Raw genomic sequence first — 11,864 nt, 5'->3', positions numbered from 1 at the left:
AAATTTCACATTTATGCCTTTGCTGGAGCGTTCTCACATATTTTAACACGTTGCCATCACCTGCAGATCGGGTTCATGTAGCATGAAAGCTATCGTTGCGGTCAAATAATCAAAGAAATCAATCAAAATCAATCGTCGGTAGAAATGTCATGAGGACAAGGAAGGATGTGTGGGAGAATTCATAAGGAAAAGAACTATTATGGACCAGCGGATGTTATCGGTGTGGGTCTGCATGGTGAAACAACAATAGTTTGAAAGGTGCTACCAAAAAGACCTGTATGACAGCATCCCTTCTTTCTTAAACTGAGATAAGAAAGGAAGCACTGACCCACCTTTAATTTAAGTGTTTCCAGCGTTTAGAGAATTCAACCGATTCCTGTCCACAGGCAAAGATAGACATTTTGCTGATGGGGGTAACAAAACATATGAAGAGAGTTTCACTGCACGTGTGCAGTGACAATAAAAATCCTTTCTTATAATAAAATGTCAGAAACGATAGGATGCGTTTGAGTGATTTTGCAAAGCACACAGCACAGCACACATTTGCCAGATTTTTATTTTCAATTCAATTCAATTTATTTATATAGCACCTTATACAATCAAAATTGTCTCTAGATGCTTTACAGAGACCCAGAGCCTGAACCCCCAAGCAAGCAGACAGTGGCAAGGAAAAACTCCCTTTTAACAGGAAGAAACCTTGAGCAGGACCCGCAGGCAACAAGGTCCACACATGCCCGCTGCCAGCTCTGCAGTGCTGTGGCCAGGCCGTAGCTGTGTGTTTACCCAGGCCCAGAGACCAGGGCAAAGTTCAGCGCTCAGTCACAGGAGGTGAGACGTCAAAAGGTTTAACTTCACGAGTCATCTAGCGTGATACACATGAGTGTCCTATTCTTGAAATGTGTGTGTCTGTGTGTGGTAGGGAGGAACCAATATGTGTCACCTACTACTGTATGTGGTCTCAACGCGGAAGCATCTGTTCCTCGCGCTACATCTGTTCAAACACACACACACACATCAGAAACAGTCTTATCTTACTGCCCTACTCCCCTATCAGTCATTTACCAGGCCATGGATTCTTGGAACTGGAACTGGTTTTTAATAAACTAACAGGCTTTTATTTCAAACCAGTCACTTCCAGTCACCTCAGATACTATGCATTTTCCACAATAAACCCAGATTTAACTTGAAATCTCTTCTCTACTTCATACTGATTCGCAGCAAGAAAGCAGCATCATAAAATATTTTCATCTGTACAGATTTAAATCAATTCTTCAGAGAGAGAAAAAGAGATCAATTATAGCAATGGATTTGGAAAAATGTCTAGGTTTGACTGTTGTGACAGCAGATCTGGAGTTGATTGACTTGACTGATTGACCCTGTGGACATGAAGCGACAGCACCATCTAGTGGAGAGGATGAGTCAATACAGATTGAATGTTTTCTTTTCTCTGACTGACAGCCACACTGCTTACCCACACCTCGCCATGTAAACTGGTGAGCAACAATAAAAAGCCATAGAAATATTAAACAATAAATAAACCATGAGAATAAAGACAAAAACTAGAACCACAACCTCTAACATTAACATGAATAAAATATGCATTGGACAAGTATGTCAAGATGCTAAATTGTGCTTGCATGGTGGTTATTAACACAGACAAGATTTTTAGCCGGTTTGCACTTAGCCAACACTTTTGTGACGAGTCTCAGTGGTTCTTGGCACAAAATCCCAAACAAGTCTGCAAGATAAAACTCTGAGTAAAACTCTTGTTTGGTGAAATATTGGATATGGTTTAGCTTTTTCAAAATATTTCAGAGAAACAGTTTGAGAAAACGTCGCGTTGTTTTGAGGGCACAAGCCAAAAACTGTCTAAAGTTTAGTTATTTCCTGTTTTATTTTGTAGGTTTACTCTCCTTTTTATGTATCATGTTTTGACCTTTCCTCCATTGTGATTTCCATGGTTAGTTTACCTGTCCCTTATGATCCTCCTGTGTCCTTAACCCACATGTTTGTTTGTTTAATATAGTATTCTCTAGTGGTTTGTTCTCACTGAAGTTTGTGATTTTTAGTTCTTTTTTGAATTTGCCCAAGCCTGCTTCTTCTTGTTTTACTCGCCTACCTGTTTTTGTTGTCTGTCTTTTTGTTGTTTGCTTGGTATTTTTTTGCATTTGAATCCTGCTAAAACTGCTGAAAGTTATGGGAACAAGCGCGACAGATCGTCAGTCAAAAACTGCTTGTGACCAATTCATCTGCAGTGTACTGTTTTTTTTATTTGCACTGAACACATCATCCCTTGTTTTAAATATCGCACGGACTGCTTGTTAAAGCCGTGAATGTGATGTATTACCGTGCAAAATCTTGCACCTTCAAACTCTCACGCAGTTGATCAAATGGCAGCATTTATGGCTAACATTGAGAATGACTAACAAATATTACTGCTACTGTGTTCTACAACTTTTAATAAAATATAAAAGGGGACACAATAGGGGGGGAAAAGTCGTCAGCAGGAAATGATGATATTAATTTAAATGTCAAATGACAAAGAAGAATAGCAGCAAAAATGTCTGGTAAATTCTGTAGTCGTCTTTCAGCATAAGGGTGTGTGTACAGGAAACCCTCTAGCAGACACACACACACTCACACGATAACCCATCTTGCACTCAGCAGTAGCTCAGCATAAACAGCTAAAACGCTCCAAACCACAAACACATTTAGAGCCAAAAGACAGGATATGTAAAGTGATTCATACACACAAAAAGCTGCAGAGGTGAAAATGACACACTTTAAAAAGAACATTTGCCCCGCATGCAATCTGCTGGATAAGTCACATCAGAATTAACACCGTTTGCTTCAAAACCACACAAAAAGGTGAATTCTGCCTTGAGCGAGTGTGTCAGTGGAACAACGCACTTCAGTTATCTGTAAATAAACAGCTTTGAAATTTATTACCATTGGTACAACGATCAGATTGACTTGTCTGTTTTTTTTCAGGAAGAAGGTGTGTTCTACAAAGCGAAAGCAAAAAATAAAGCATAAACGACACGCGATAGGCCCCCGGACGAAGAAAATGTAACTTATCTCAGTTATCAGCATTTTTAAGTTGGCAGCACATACACAAAAAAAAAAGATCAGACAGGATTGCCCTCCAACGCGACTCTGAATAAGAACTTTTCGCTACAAACACAACGTTTCAAATGGCATGTTCGTTTCACAACGCATCTGCTATAAAATGATCAAGTCGAGATAAATTCACATGGAAACAGAAGCACAAAATGTAGAATGTGTACAGTTTGTTTAGACAGCAAAAAAAAAATTAAAAGTAAATAACTGTATGGGAGCAGAGGACAGTGTGCAGATTGTACTTTCAGTCTAAAAAATAAAATCAGACGTGTTGATGGCTCTGTGGTGACATTCTTAGTTTAAATTCAACCAAGACCTGTATGTCTTGTCTGTTAAACGTACATGGAAAAGGCAAGTCATTTAGCATAACTTAGCTTAGCATAAAGACTCCAGAGATACAAATACAAGCCAAGAAACTGTCCCACTTTGAAGTATTCAGATCCTCTACTAAGTAAAAGTACTTTTAAGTACTCTGGAAAAAAAAAACACTCCACAACAAATAAAAACTCAGTTTACTGTTATTTAAAATGAAGCTGAAACCATGACTTCTTTTTTTTTTTTTTTTACATGAAAAATTCGTCACAATGATTAATTCATTTACAAAAAAAGTCGTTGATTAAATCTTTACTTTTCAGCTGTTTAAGCTTGAATTTGTTTATACTGTAAAACAATTTGTTTTTATGTCAGATCATAATTTGTAATTTGTAACTGGTAACTATAGCTGTTAAAAGATTTTTTTTTTTTTTTAGAACAAGTATAAATGACGACTCACACAAGGAACAAATACTTCACATTTGTACTTGAGTAAATGAACTTAGTTACATTCCACCACTGTTCCACATATAAACTTGTGATACATTACATTTTCAGGTTTTCTGTAATGCTAAGCTAGCATTACAAGTTAACAATTCATATTAGAAATATGAAACTGGTACCCTTCTGACTCTAAGGGAGAGGAAAGAAGGAACTTGTTAGTATTAACCCCCCCCTCCCCACCCACCCAAAATAAGACATAACTAATGTTCAGGGACATATAAAGTTCATACAGTAACAACTAAATATACACCCAGTCAGAGGCACAAACACCAAACTTGAACTCAGATGGAGTTTGCTGACATTTGATCACTATTTTTACTTCCTCTTCCTGCAAGTTCAGAGTTCTTGAGAAAGACAGAAATTCATACGTCCTTCTGACGATGTCTGTTGCCTCACACATGTCACTTACTCAACTGTAACGACAGATCAAAAAAGTAGGAAAGGTCATCTTAAAGGTCAACCTTAGGTTATTTCGCAATTATTGCCTTGTATGCCTCTGTTTTCATCGTAGAGTCTTTCCTCTTGTTCTTGAGAGAAACAGTGCAATGCAGAGGGGCCCGGGGGAAAAAGTGGTAGCTTTTCACCAAAATTTATATTTGCTTTTGTCTTCAAATGAATGCAATTGTGAGTGCATGAATTAATGAGATAATAGTTTGATATCTTGAGAAAAAGCACAATGTAGTAATTAAAGCACTTACAAAATAATAATAAGAATTATTATCTATGTTTTTATTACTATAAAGATGATGATAATAAGACTAAAAGTTTGTGTAGATAGTTTGAATTCAGCTCCCGCTACTTTGCTTTAGTGACTAAACCATAAAAAAAAACCAAAAAAAAAAAAAAACCCTGCCGTTTGTTCATAAAGATGTTCAGTACACCCTGAGAAAATCATGACGTTTAAAACCACAAGAGAGAGCTGGTGAAGTGCCACGAATCACGGCTTCCCTTGGCCGAGTTTGCTTGGTCTTCTTTGGTTAAAAAACAAACAAAAAAAAAAACACAACACAAGAATTTAAATAGAGAAAGGTTGCAAGGTGAGAAGCAAACCGGTCGTCTAAACTCCGACGCTTGTATCCTGTCACGCTCATGGTGCTCTGGGACCTTTCTTCCTCGGCTGAGGAAGAGGAGGAGGCTGCTCTTCTTTGGTATCAGCCGGTCTGGGGGCCTGTAAGGAACAATTCAGTTTATTTATATAGTGCCAATTCACAACAAACGTTATCTCATGACACTTTCCAAGTTATTTGTAATACAGAGAACCCAACATTCCCCCTTGAGCAAGCACTTGGCGACAGTGGAGAGGAAAAACTGCCTTTTAGAAGGCAGAAACCTCACAGCAGACCCCTCAACAAGTGAAAAAGTGTGTTGTAATCTGCTTGTGTTTGTTGTTGTTGTTGTTATGTCACCATGGACAGTTCTGAGCAACTACTTTAGTGAGTGAGTATTTATTGTAAATCATTACCCAAATACGTTAATCACAATGATCGGCAGTGGGTATCCACACATCTATTATTTTTGTTTTTTTTACCACAGTCTCAGAAACAGGCATGCTAAGCAATGTGTTTTTTCGAACAAAGGTGCACACCATCCAACTGCAGAAAAATGCAAAGGTTTTAGATACCAAGTCACAATATGGATTTTTTTGTTCCTCAAGGTCTTAGTATCTTCATGACTTTTCTTTACCAATTCTTAAGTGGCCAGAAATGGTTAAAATTTGTCGAAAGCTTTGGAAAAAAAAAAGAAGGGCGTCAACCCCCAAATTGCTGCAATAACTTCTAAGACATAACTTTATCTTATAGTTACATCAGAATGTTTCAAGCATTTAAACTTTCACAGTTTGAATAGACTTCAAACCTAAACATGACTGTATGATTATAAGACAAATCTCATAAATTCTATTAATGAGACCTACCTGTGCAGGTCTTCTGGGGCTGGGCTGAGGCTGACCATTGGGGTGGTCAGGGGTGGGATTCTGCTGGTTGCGTTGCTGGTTGCGCTGCTGTCTGGAGCGATTTTGGCGAGGACCGGTGTGGCCGGCCGGCTGCTGCTGGTGATGATGATGCTGGTTTTGATGCTGGTGATGGTGTTGGTTAGCGCTGGCCAACTGCAAACGTAGCTCCTCCTCATCTGTTGAGAAAAAAGAATGAGTATAGATTGTGGGTAATATCTGATTAACATTTATTCAGTTTCAATTTCAATTGTTCTCATTTCCCTTATCAGCTTTGCAGTTACCTACTCTGACCATTGTGTCTTTGTTGATTTCTGCTTTGTGCTTTTGCATTAGACCTGGAGCTGTTACCTGACACCCTGCCTGTATTTCTGCATACCTGTGGGTCTGCCTGCTTGCCTTGTCATCCTCTAATCTTTGAGTCTTGCGAGTAAATCACCAGCCTTGACAACTTCAGATTCAAATATTGGCATTTTAATCATTATTTGACAAAAAAAAAAAACCCTAACAAATGATATCCTTACCCTTAAGCTGCTTACGTTTTCTCCGTTTGTTCCGTATGCAGCAAACAATGACGAGGATCATCAACACCAGAACGAGACCTGACGACGATGCATCATAATTGCAGTTTGTTTCAGTCAAGTGTGGTTCCTTTTTATCGTTATTTCACTTTAGCTTAAGCATTGCGGTACAGCATGCTGTGAGGAAAGTTATCTAAAGCTTAAAAAATGTGTTACTATATGGAGAACCTCATAAGAGAGCAAACATACCTCCTCCGCTGCCCACCAAAATCCATATGTTAATTCCATATATTTCTCTATTGAGAAGGGACTCTTAAGAATGAAAGAGAAGGAGAAGACACACGTTTATTATTCGATTCGATGGACCTTCTTATGTATTATGCAATACTAATAAAAAACATTGAGCAATTCAGCAGTTCTAGTTCATTGGATCAAACTGTGTGAATTCCATCGTGGCTGGACCACTGACAAGTGGAAAAACTCACCACTATCAGACCCTTTGATGCAGTTTTGTTTAACATCTGGACTGGTCATAGAACTGACTTTGTTGGAAACTTTGCAACTGAAGGTGGCTGTTTCCACAGCTTTGACTGTTTTGGTCAAAAAGGGTTCCTTAGCATTAGCCAGTATCTTGCTATTCTGAAGCCACTCAAAGGTGGGATTGTCGCCCTGCATGATAAAAACATGATTGATGGATGGATCAGAGTAATATCATGATAATAAGCAGATCTTCAAGTGCAACATAAAAGACAATGACAAAATGCTATTTTCATAGGGAAGACAAAGCTAAGTAGCTGGAAAATCTAAATTAACAATAGTAATAACGCAGTGTTTTGCAGTGTCAGAACAACTTTTAGCTCATATTTTGAAAATTTCTCAGGGCGTTTACTTCGACAAGGCAAAATGACAAATGTCCACTTGTTATGTGGGGGCAATGTGCAGTTGGAGAGCTCGAAAAACATCAACAAAATGGTTGAGTGCAAATGATCTTAATGATCTCTGGGCTAACTAGTAATTCTTCCGGAAATGAATCTGAGCCAGTGGAACGAACAGTAACTTCCCTTGTGAAGTTTCCATAAACTCAAACGGTTCATTTGTTTCTTTTATGTCACTTTCAACTTAGGCAGTTGTACTTCTTACTTGACTACATTTATCTGACAGCTTTAGATACAAGTCACTTTCAATTTAAGATTTTTATATATAATGATTGATAATGATGATAATGATTGACTGATTAATGGAAAATTAACTGATAACCATTGTGATTACATATCTCATTCATTTCTATGAATTTTTTTTTAATATAAAATAGTTCAAAATGGGCTCCACCATTTGCAACAGTAAAATCCTGCTTTTACATTAATACCCAAATAACAACATAACAGTTTTGTAATCTTACTAATATATTTAAGTGTTTTTTTTTTATTTTACTGTCATACTTTTAGTAAAAAATTTTTTACATGAGTATTTTTACAGTGCGGCATTACTGTTTACTACACATCATACAAACACAATCTGATGGGGGAATCATTTTACTACTTACAATGTGGCCCTGCCTTGCTTTGTAAGTAAAACACATTTGTTATATTTCACATATTTGTTCTCACCTTGTCAACAGCGCAGGTAAATTTGACAGAGGGTGACAAACACTGAATCTTCACTTGAGGCTGTGAGACAGGTTCTGAGTAGAGAAGAGTTGATGAAGTCAAGCATTTGAAGTAGTTCTCAGTATGCGTTGTAAAAATACTGTAACTATCCTATCCTGTCACGACAAACAAAACATGAAAACTGATGTCATCTGAACTAATTAAATGCTATTACTCAAAATTTATAACAGCTTCTGATGCAACACTCGCAAAAGACTTTGTTTCTGACTCAGGTGCAACATTAAAACTTATTTACAGTAAAACATATCAAGACTTGAATAAACAAAGGATATCTACTCACAGTTTTTTGCTACCTACCCAATATACATAACTTTATGCTTCCCATATTTCCTTTTGATTTTCCATCTTCATAAATCTCGGGGGTGTATGTTCCTTCTTTGCTCTGATCCAAATTTTTCAGGATCAGGGATCCATTTTCAGTAATATCGCTCAGACTGCCTTTCACAAACTTGTTTGGCCTCTGATCAAGTATGATTGAATTGTCATGCCTCCATCTCAGATGGTCCGATTTTTTCAGGTTGTACGGCAGTGGCACAGTAACGTTTGCTTTTGCTGCACCATACATATCACAACCGGTAGAATCTATGGAACAGGAGAGAGAAAGGTGATAAGATGAATCAGATGGCACTGAGTAAATTTAGCAAGTAAGACATGTAAGCTCCAAACACATCACATTACAATTAATTCTTTTGCTTTCAAAAGGCGAAAGGTCATTTTGATTGATTTGTAAACTCTAAAACGTAACAAGAGTTGAATGGAACGAATGGAATCGCCTTGAAATGTTGGATTATCTCATGTCTAACCAACTATCACCATCATATGAGGATGGACAGCATGACAGCCCCCCCCCCCCCCAAAAGTGAAGCCAAAACATGGTGATTGACCTCTGGTGGCAGGCTTGCGATTGGGTCAGGCAGATATAAGCAGCTCCACTGGCTCCAAATGACATCATCGACGGCAGTGCTAGTATTTGGGATATTTTGGTTTCACTTTTGAATAGTGGGGGGTGGAAAAAGTGGCATTTGGGTTGTCCATTTTTATATTTGTCAAAGTGTACGTGCGACACTGAAACACAGAGTGAACGTTCTCAAAGGCGAGACGAAACGTGAGCGAGTGCCACATATCCACAGAGCCGTGTATTGCGAATGGTCGACCAATGACAATTAGTGAGAGCGCACGCTATTTTATGTTGTCCAATTACCTGAGCAACCTGTTTTGTTTTTTCTTTAAATTCAAGGGACAAATCTATAAAATCCATTAGAATCAGAATAAAGTTTGACTGAAGTTCTAGTGGAGTCTACTGTGTGTATTAGATGCTGACTATTGCCAGTTAAGGTTTTATTTATTAGCTTGTTTTTGAAGCTGCTCAAGTGTGGTGCATATGTGAAACCTGAAACCGACAAACGTCAACAAAACGGAACCCTGCTGCTGGTCTGCACAAACCAATCCACCTTGTCACAAAGCCAGTGTGGCGCTGAAGATCGATGATGTGTGCATTTTATCCTGTTGTCTCCGCTTAGACCGCAGGCTTCTGAGAAGCCACACACGGAAACACACACACTTTCTTAATGTCCAGCTTTCATTTTCACGCACTAAAGGTGAAGATCAGACTTGAGTTGCCACTTCTGCAGATTCTTAAGACAGATTCTCACTTCTAGGCACGCTTGCAATCACAGTACGTATGTTTCATTTTCTGTGAAGTCAGCCCACAGGTTATTAATGGCACATGACTTATCTTCTGCGGAGGCAGCGCACTCATATTTTTCCATATGATGATAAAAAAAACCAAAAAAACAAGAAGCTTCTTTGGAACAAAAGTCATTGGTCAAAATGGGTGCCGGTAAGAAAAATGTGCTGGGTCAGCAGGTTGACAATGACTGCTCATTTTAGCGTATTTAAAAAAACATTATGAAACTATTTTACCTTAAAGTTAACAGCTTCAAAATCACTGACTTGTAACAGGCTTAATATTGTCTTTTTCTCTACCACACTATTCCTTCTTCACCTGTTTATGCAGGTATGTCTTGACAGAAAAGGGTAGTCGCCAGATCTATTAGGCACACTGTAAATCAAAGTTTGAGAAATTGATCTCAAATTTTGAGATGAGCCGAGAGCTCAGGTAACATACTTAGAAAAACAATCACAGTCGCTCACAGTACATTCAGATATGAAATTTTCGCCTTCTTTAATTTCATTCATGCAAGTAAGGATGTATAGAGCTTTTCGAGTTGATATTAAAGAGAACAGAGTGAAATTCTTTATCAACTTAAGATTTTTTTTTTTTTTTTTTTTTTGTGCTTTTTTTTTTTTTTTTTTTTTTAAAACAGACACAGAACAAATTCCAGGAAGTATCAGACTAATGCGTGAAAGCTTTCACATGCAGCACATTTTCACACCTTCGAGGCTGCAAGCATTTCATCAAGCCAGCCAACCATCAACTTTTAAAAATCAGAAACACCGGTTAGCAATATATGATGATATAATTATAATAGTTATGTGTAATGATTTGTTTAGTTGAGCAAATACTAAAACCACTCATATTCGCTAAAAATAATTTCATTATATTGATTGACATCACATCAGGTGTACAGATGATCCAGCAACTCTTCATGAGACACTTTTTGAAACAAATTTATGACATGTTTTGCCAAAGATTATTGTTATTCAAGAGACTAAAATGAAATTAAAAAAAAAAAAATCCTCCTGTTAAGTTAAAACATTATGTAGCATCTCAAACATGGCTGTTTGCTACATTTATTTAACTTTATTTCTACTTTTATTTCAATTTTATTTTATATCACTTATTTTATATCAGGTTTATGCATGTACGTTTTCTTATTTCGCCTTTAGTGACACTTTGACTAAATCATATTAACAGAATTTAAAAAAGCAGCCTATTAATTTTGGAGAATTTTGGATAATGAAATAGTCAAATTTAGAGGATCACTCTAGGGTTCTAGCAGGATTTATCCCATTTATAGTATACTGTGTGTAGAGTATTTCTACACTTGCAGCCTTTAAATTTGTTTTCTTACATGGAAACAGATTTTAGCATCATATTTAAATAAATGTAAATGTTAAAACAAGAAATATAAAACATGACAGGTAACAGAACAAGCAGGGTTAATGGATCTTATCCAAGCAGTGTGAGTAGAAGTAAAATATTACAAAAGCAATTTGAGTGAAAAGTTATTTATGGGTTTTCCTTTTCTTTCAAAGATTTTTTTTTTTTTTTTTTGCCTTCAAAAATCTTATGTTCCTCTTACAAGTTTAATTTACAACTGAAACCATTCCTCAAATCATATGTTACTACTTCACGAGAACGAGGAACGGAACAATTTAACCGTACCTGCAGGGGCAAAGACGGAGAAGAAGAGCAGGAGTGCAGCCGCGTTGGAGAAAGCAGCCATCTTCATCATCACCATCACCAGCTGAAAGGAAGAATGCTTTCCATTATCAAGGTTATTTCCTGTCAGAGCACTTAGTTTGCCTCCTTTAAGCGTGTGTGCGCGCGCGTCTGTGCTCGCTTTTGGTTTTCAGAGGAAGTGATCCAAGGAGGCCCTCTCTGTGTTCACTGTCAAAGAACAAAAACAAAATGAGAGCAAACTGAAAGTGAACTTCTTTATTGCTTCAGTTATTTAAAGTATCCACTTAAAGATCATCATAATACACTCATCCCAGTACATCAAAAATTACTTGTTTTGGTGAGCAGCAACTTATAATTTGACTTTAGAGCTTAAATTCATCTTTCTGAATGCCACCTTATGCCGTAATTAATTTCTCATCATTTTC

General features: G+C 37.4%; 1 protein-coding gene across 2 annotated transcripts; it reads right to left on the bottom strand.

The window, feature by feature from the left end:
- Nucleotides 1-2,250: 2,250 nt before the first annotated feature.
- LOC124055304 (T-cell surface antigen CD2-like) lies at nt 2,251-11,626 on the bottom strand. 2 transcript variants are annotated; one of them, XM_046381983.1, is made up of 8 exons: nt 11,422-11,626; nt 8,370-8,654; nt 8,013-8,086; nt 6,891-7,074; nt 6,655-6,717; nt 6,424-6,486; nt 5,849-6,063; nt 2,251-5,104 (listed from the first exon to the last, which is right to left on the bottom strand). In XM_046381983.1, the coding sequence occupies exons 1-8, from the start codon at nt 11,495-11,497 to the stop codon at nt 5,024-5,026; spliced, it is 1,041 nt and encodes a 346-aa protein (XP_046237939.1). In that variant the 5' UTR covers nt 11,498-11,626; the 3' UTR covers nt 2,251-5,023. The 2 variants fall into 2 exon arrangements, with proteins under 2 accessions (XP_046237939.1, XP_046237938.1); XM_046381982.1 differs by having other exon boundaries at nt 2,433-5,104; nt 6,409-6,486; nt 11,422-11,621.
- Nucleotides 11,627-11,864: the final 238 nt, after the last annotated feature.

This window comes from Scatophagus argus, chromosome 24 (assembly GCF_020382885.2).
Source record: "Scatophagus argus isolate fScaArg1 chromosome 24, fScaArg1.pri, whole genome shotgun sequence".
NCBI lineage: Eukaryota > Metazoa > Chordata > Actinopteri > Scatophagidae > Scatophagus > Scatophagus argus.
Note: the sequence above shows the minus strand (reverse complement) of the source record. Positions and strands in the feature narration are given on the sequence as shown.

Coding starts and splice junctions, on each gene's coding strand:
- LOC124055304 (XM_046381982.1), bottom strand. CDS start 11,497: ATGGTGATGATGAAGATGGCTGCTTTCTCCAACGCGGCTGCACTCCTG. Junction 8,087..8,369: donor CATAAAGTTATGTATATTGG/GTAGGTAGCAAA, acceptor TTCTCTACTCAG/AACCTGTCTCACAGCCTCAA. Junction 6,718..6,890: donor CATCAAAGGGTCTGATAGTG/GTGAGTTTTTCC, acceptor TTCATTCTTAAG/AGTCCCTTCTCAATAGAGAA.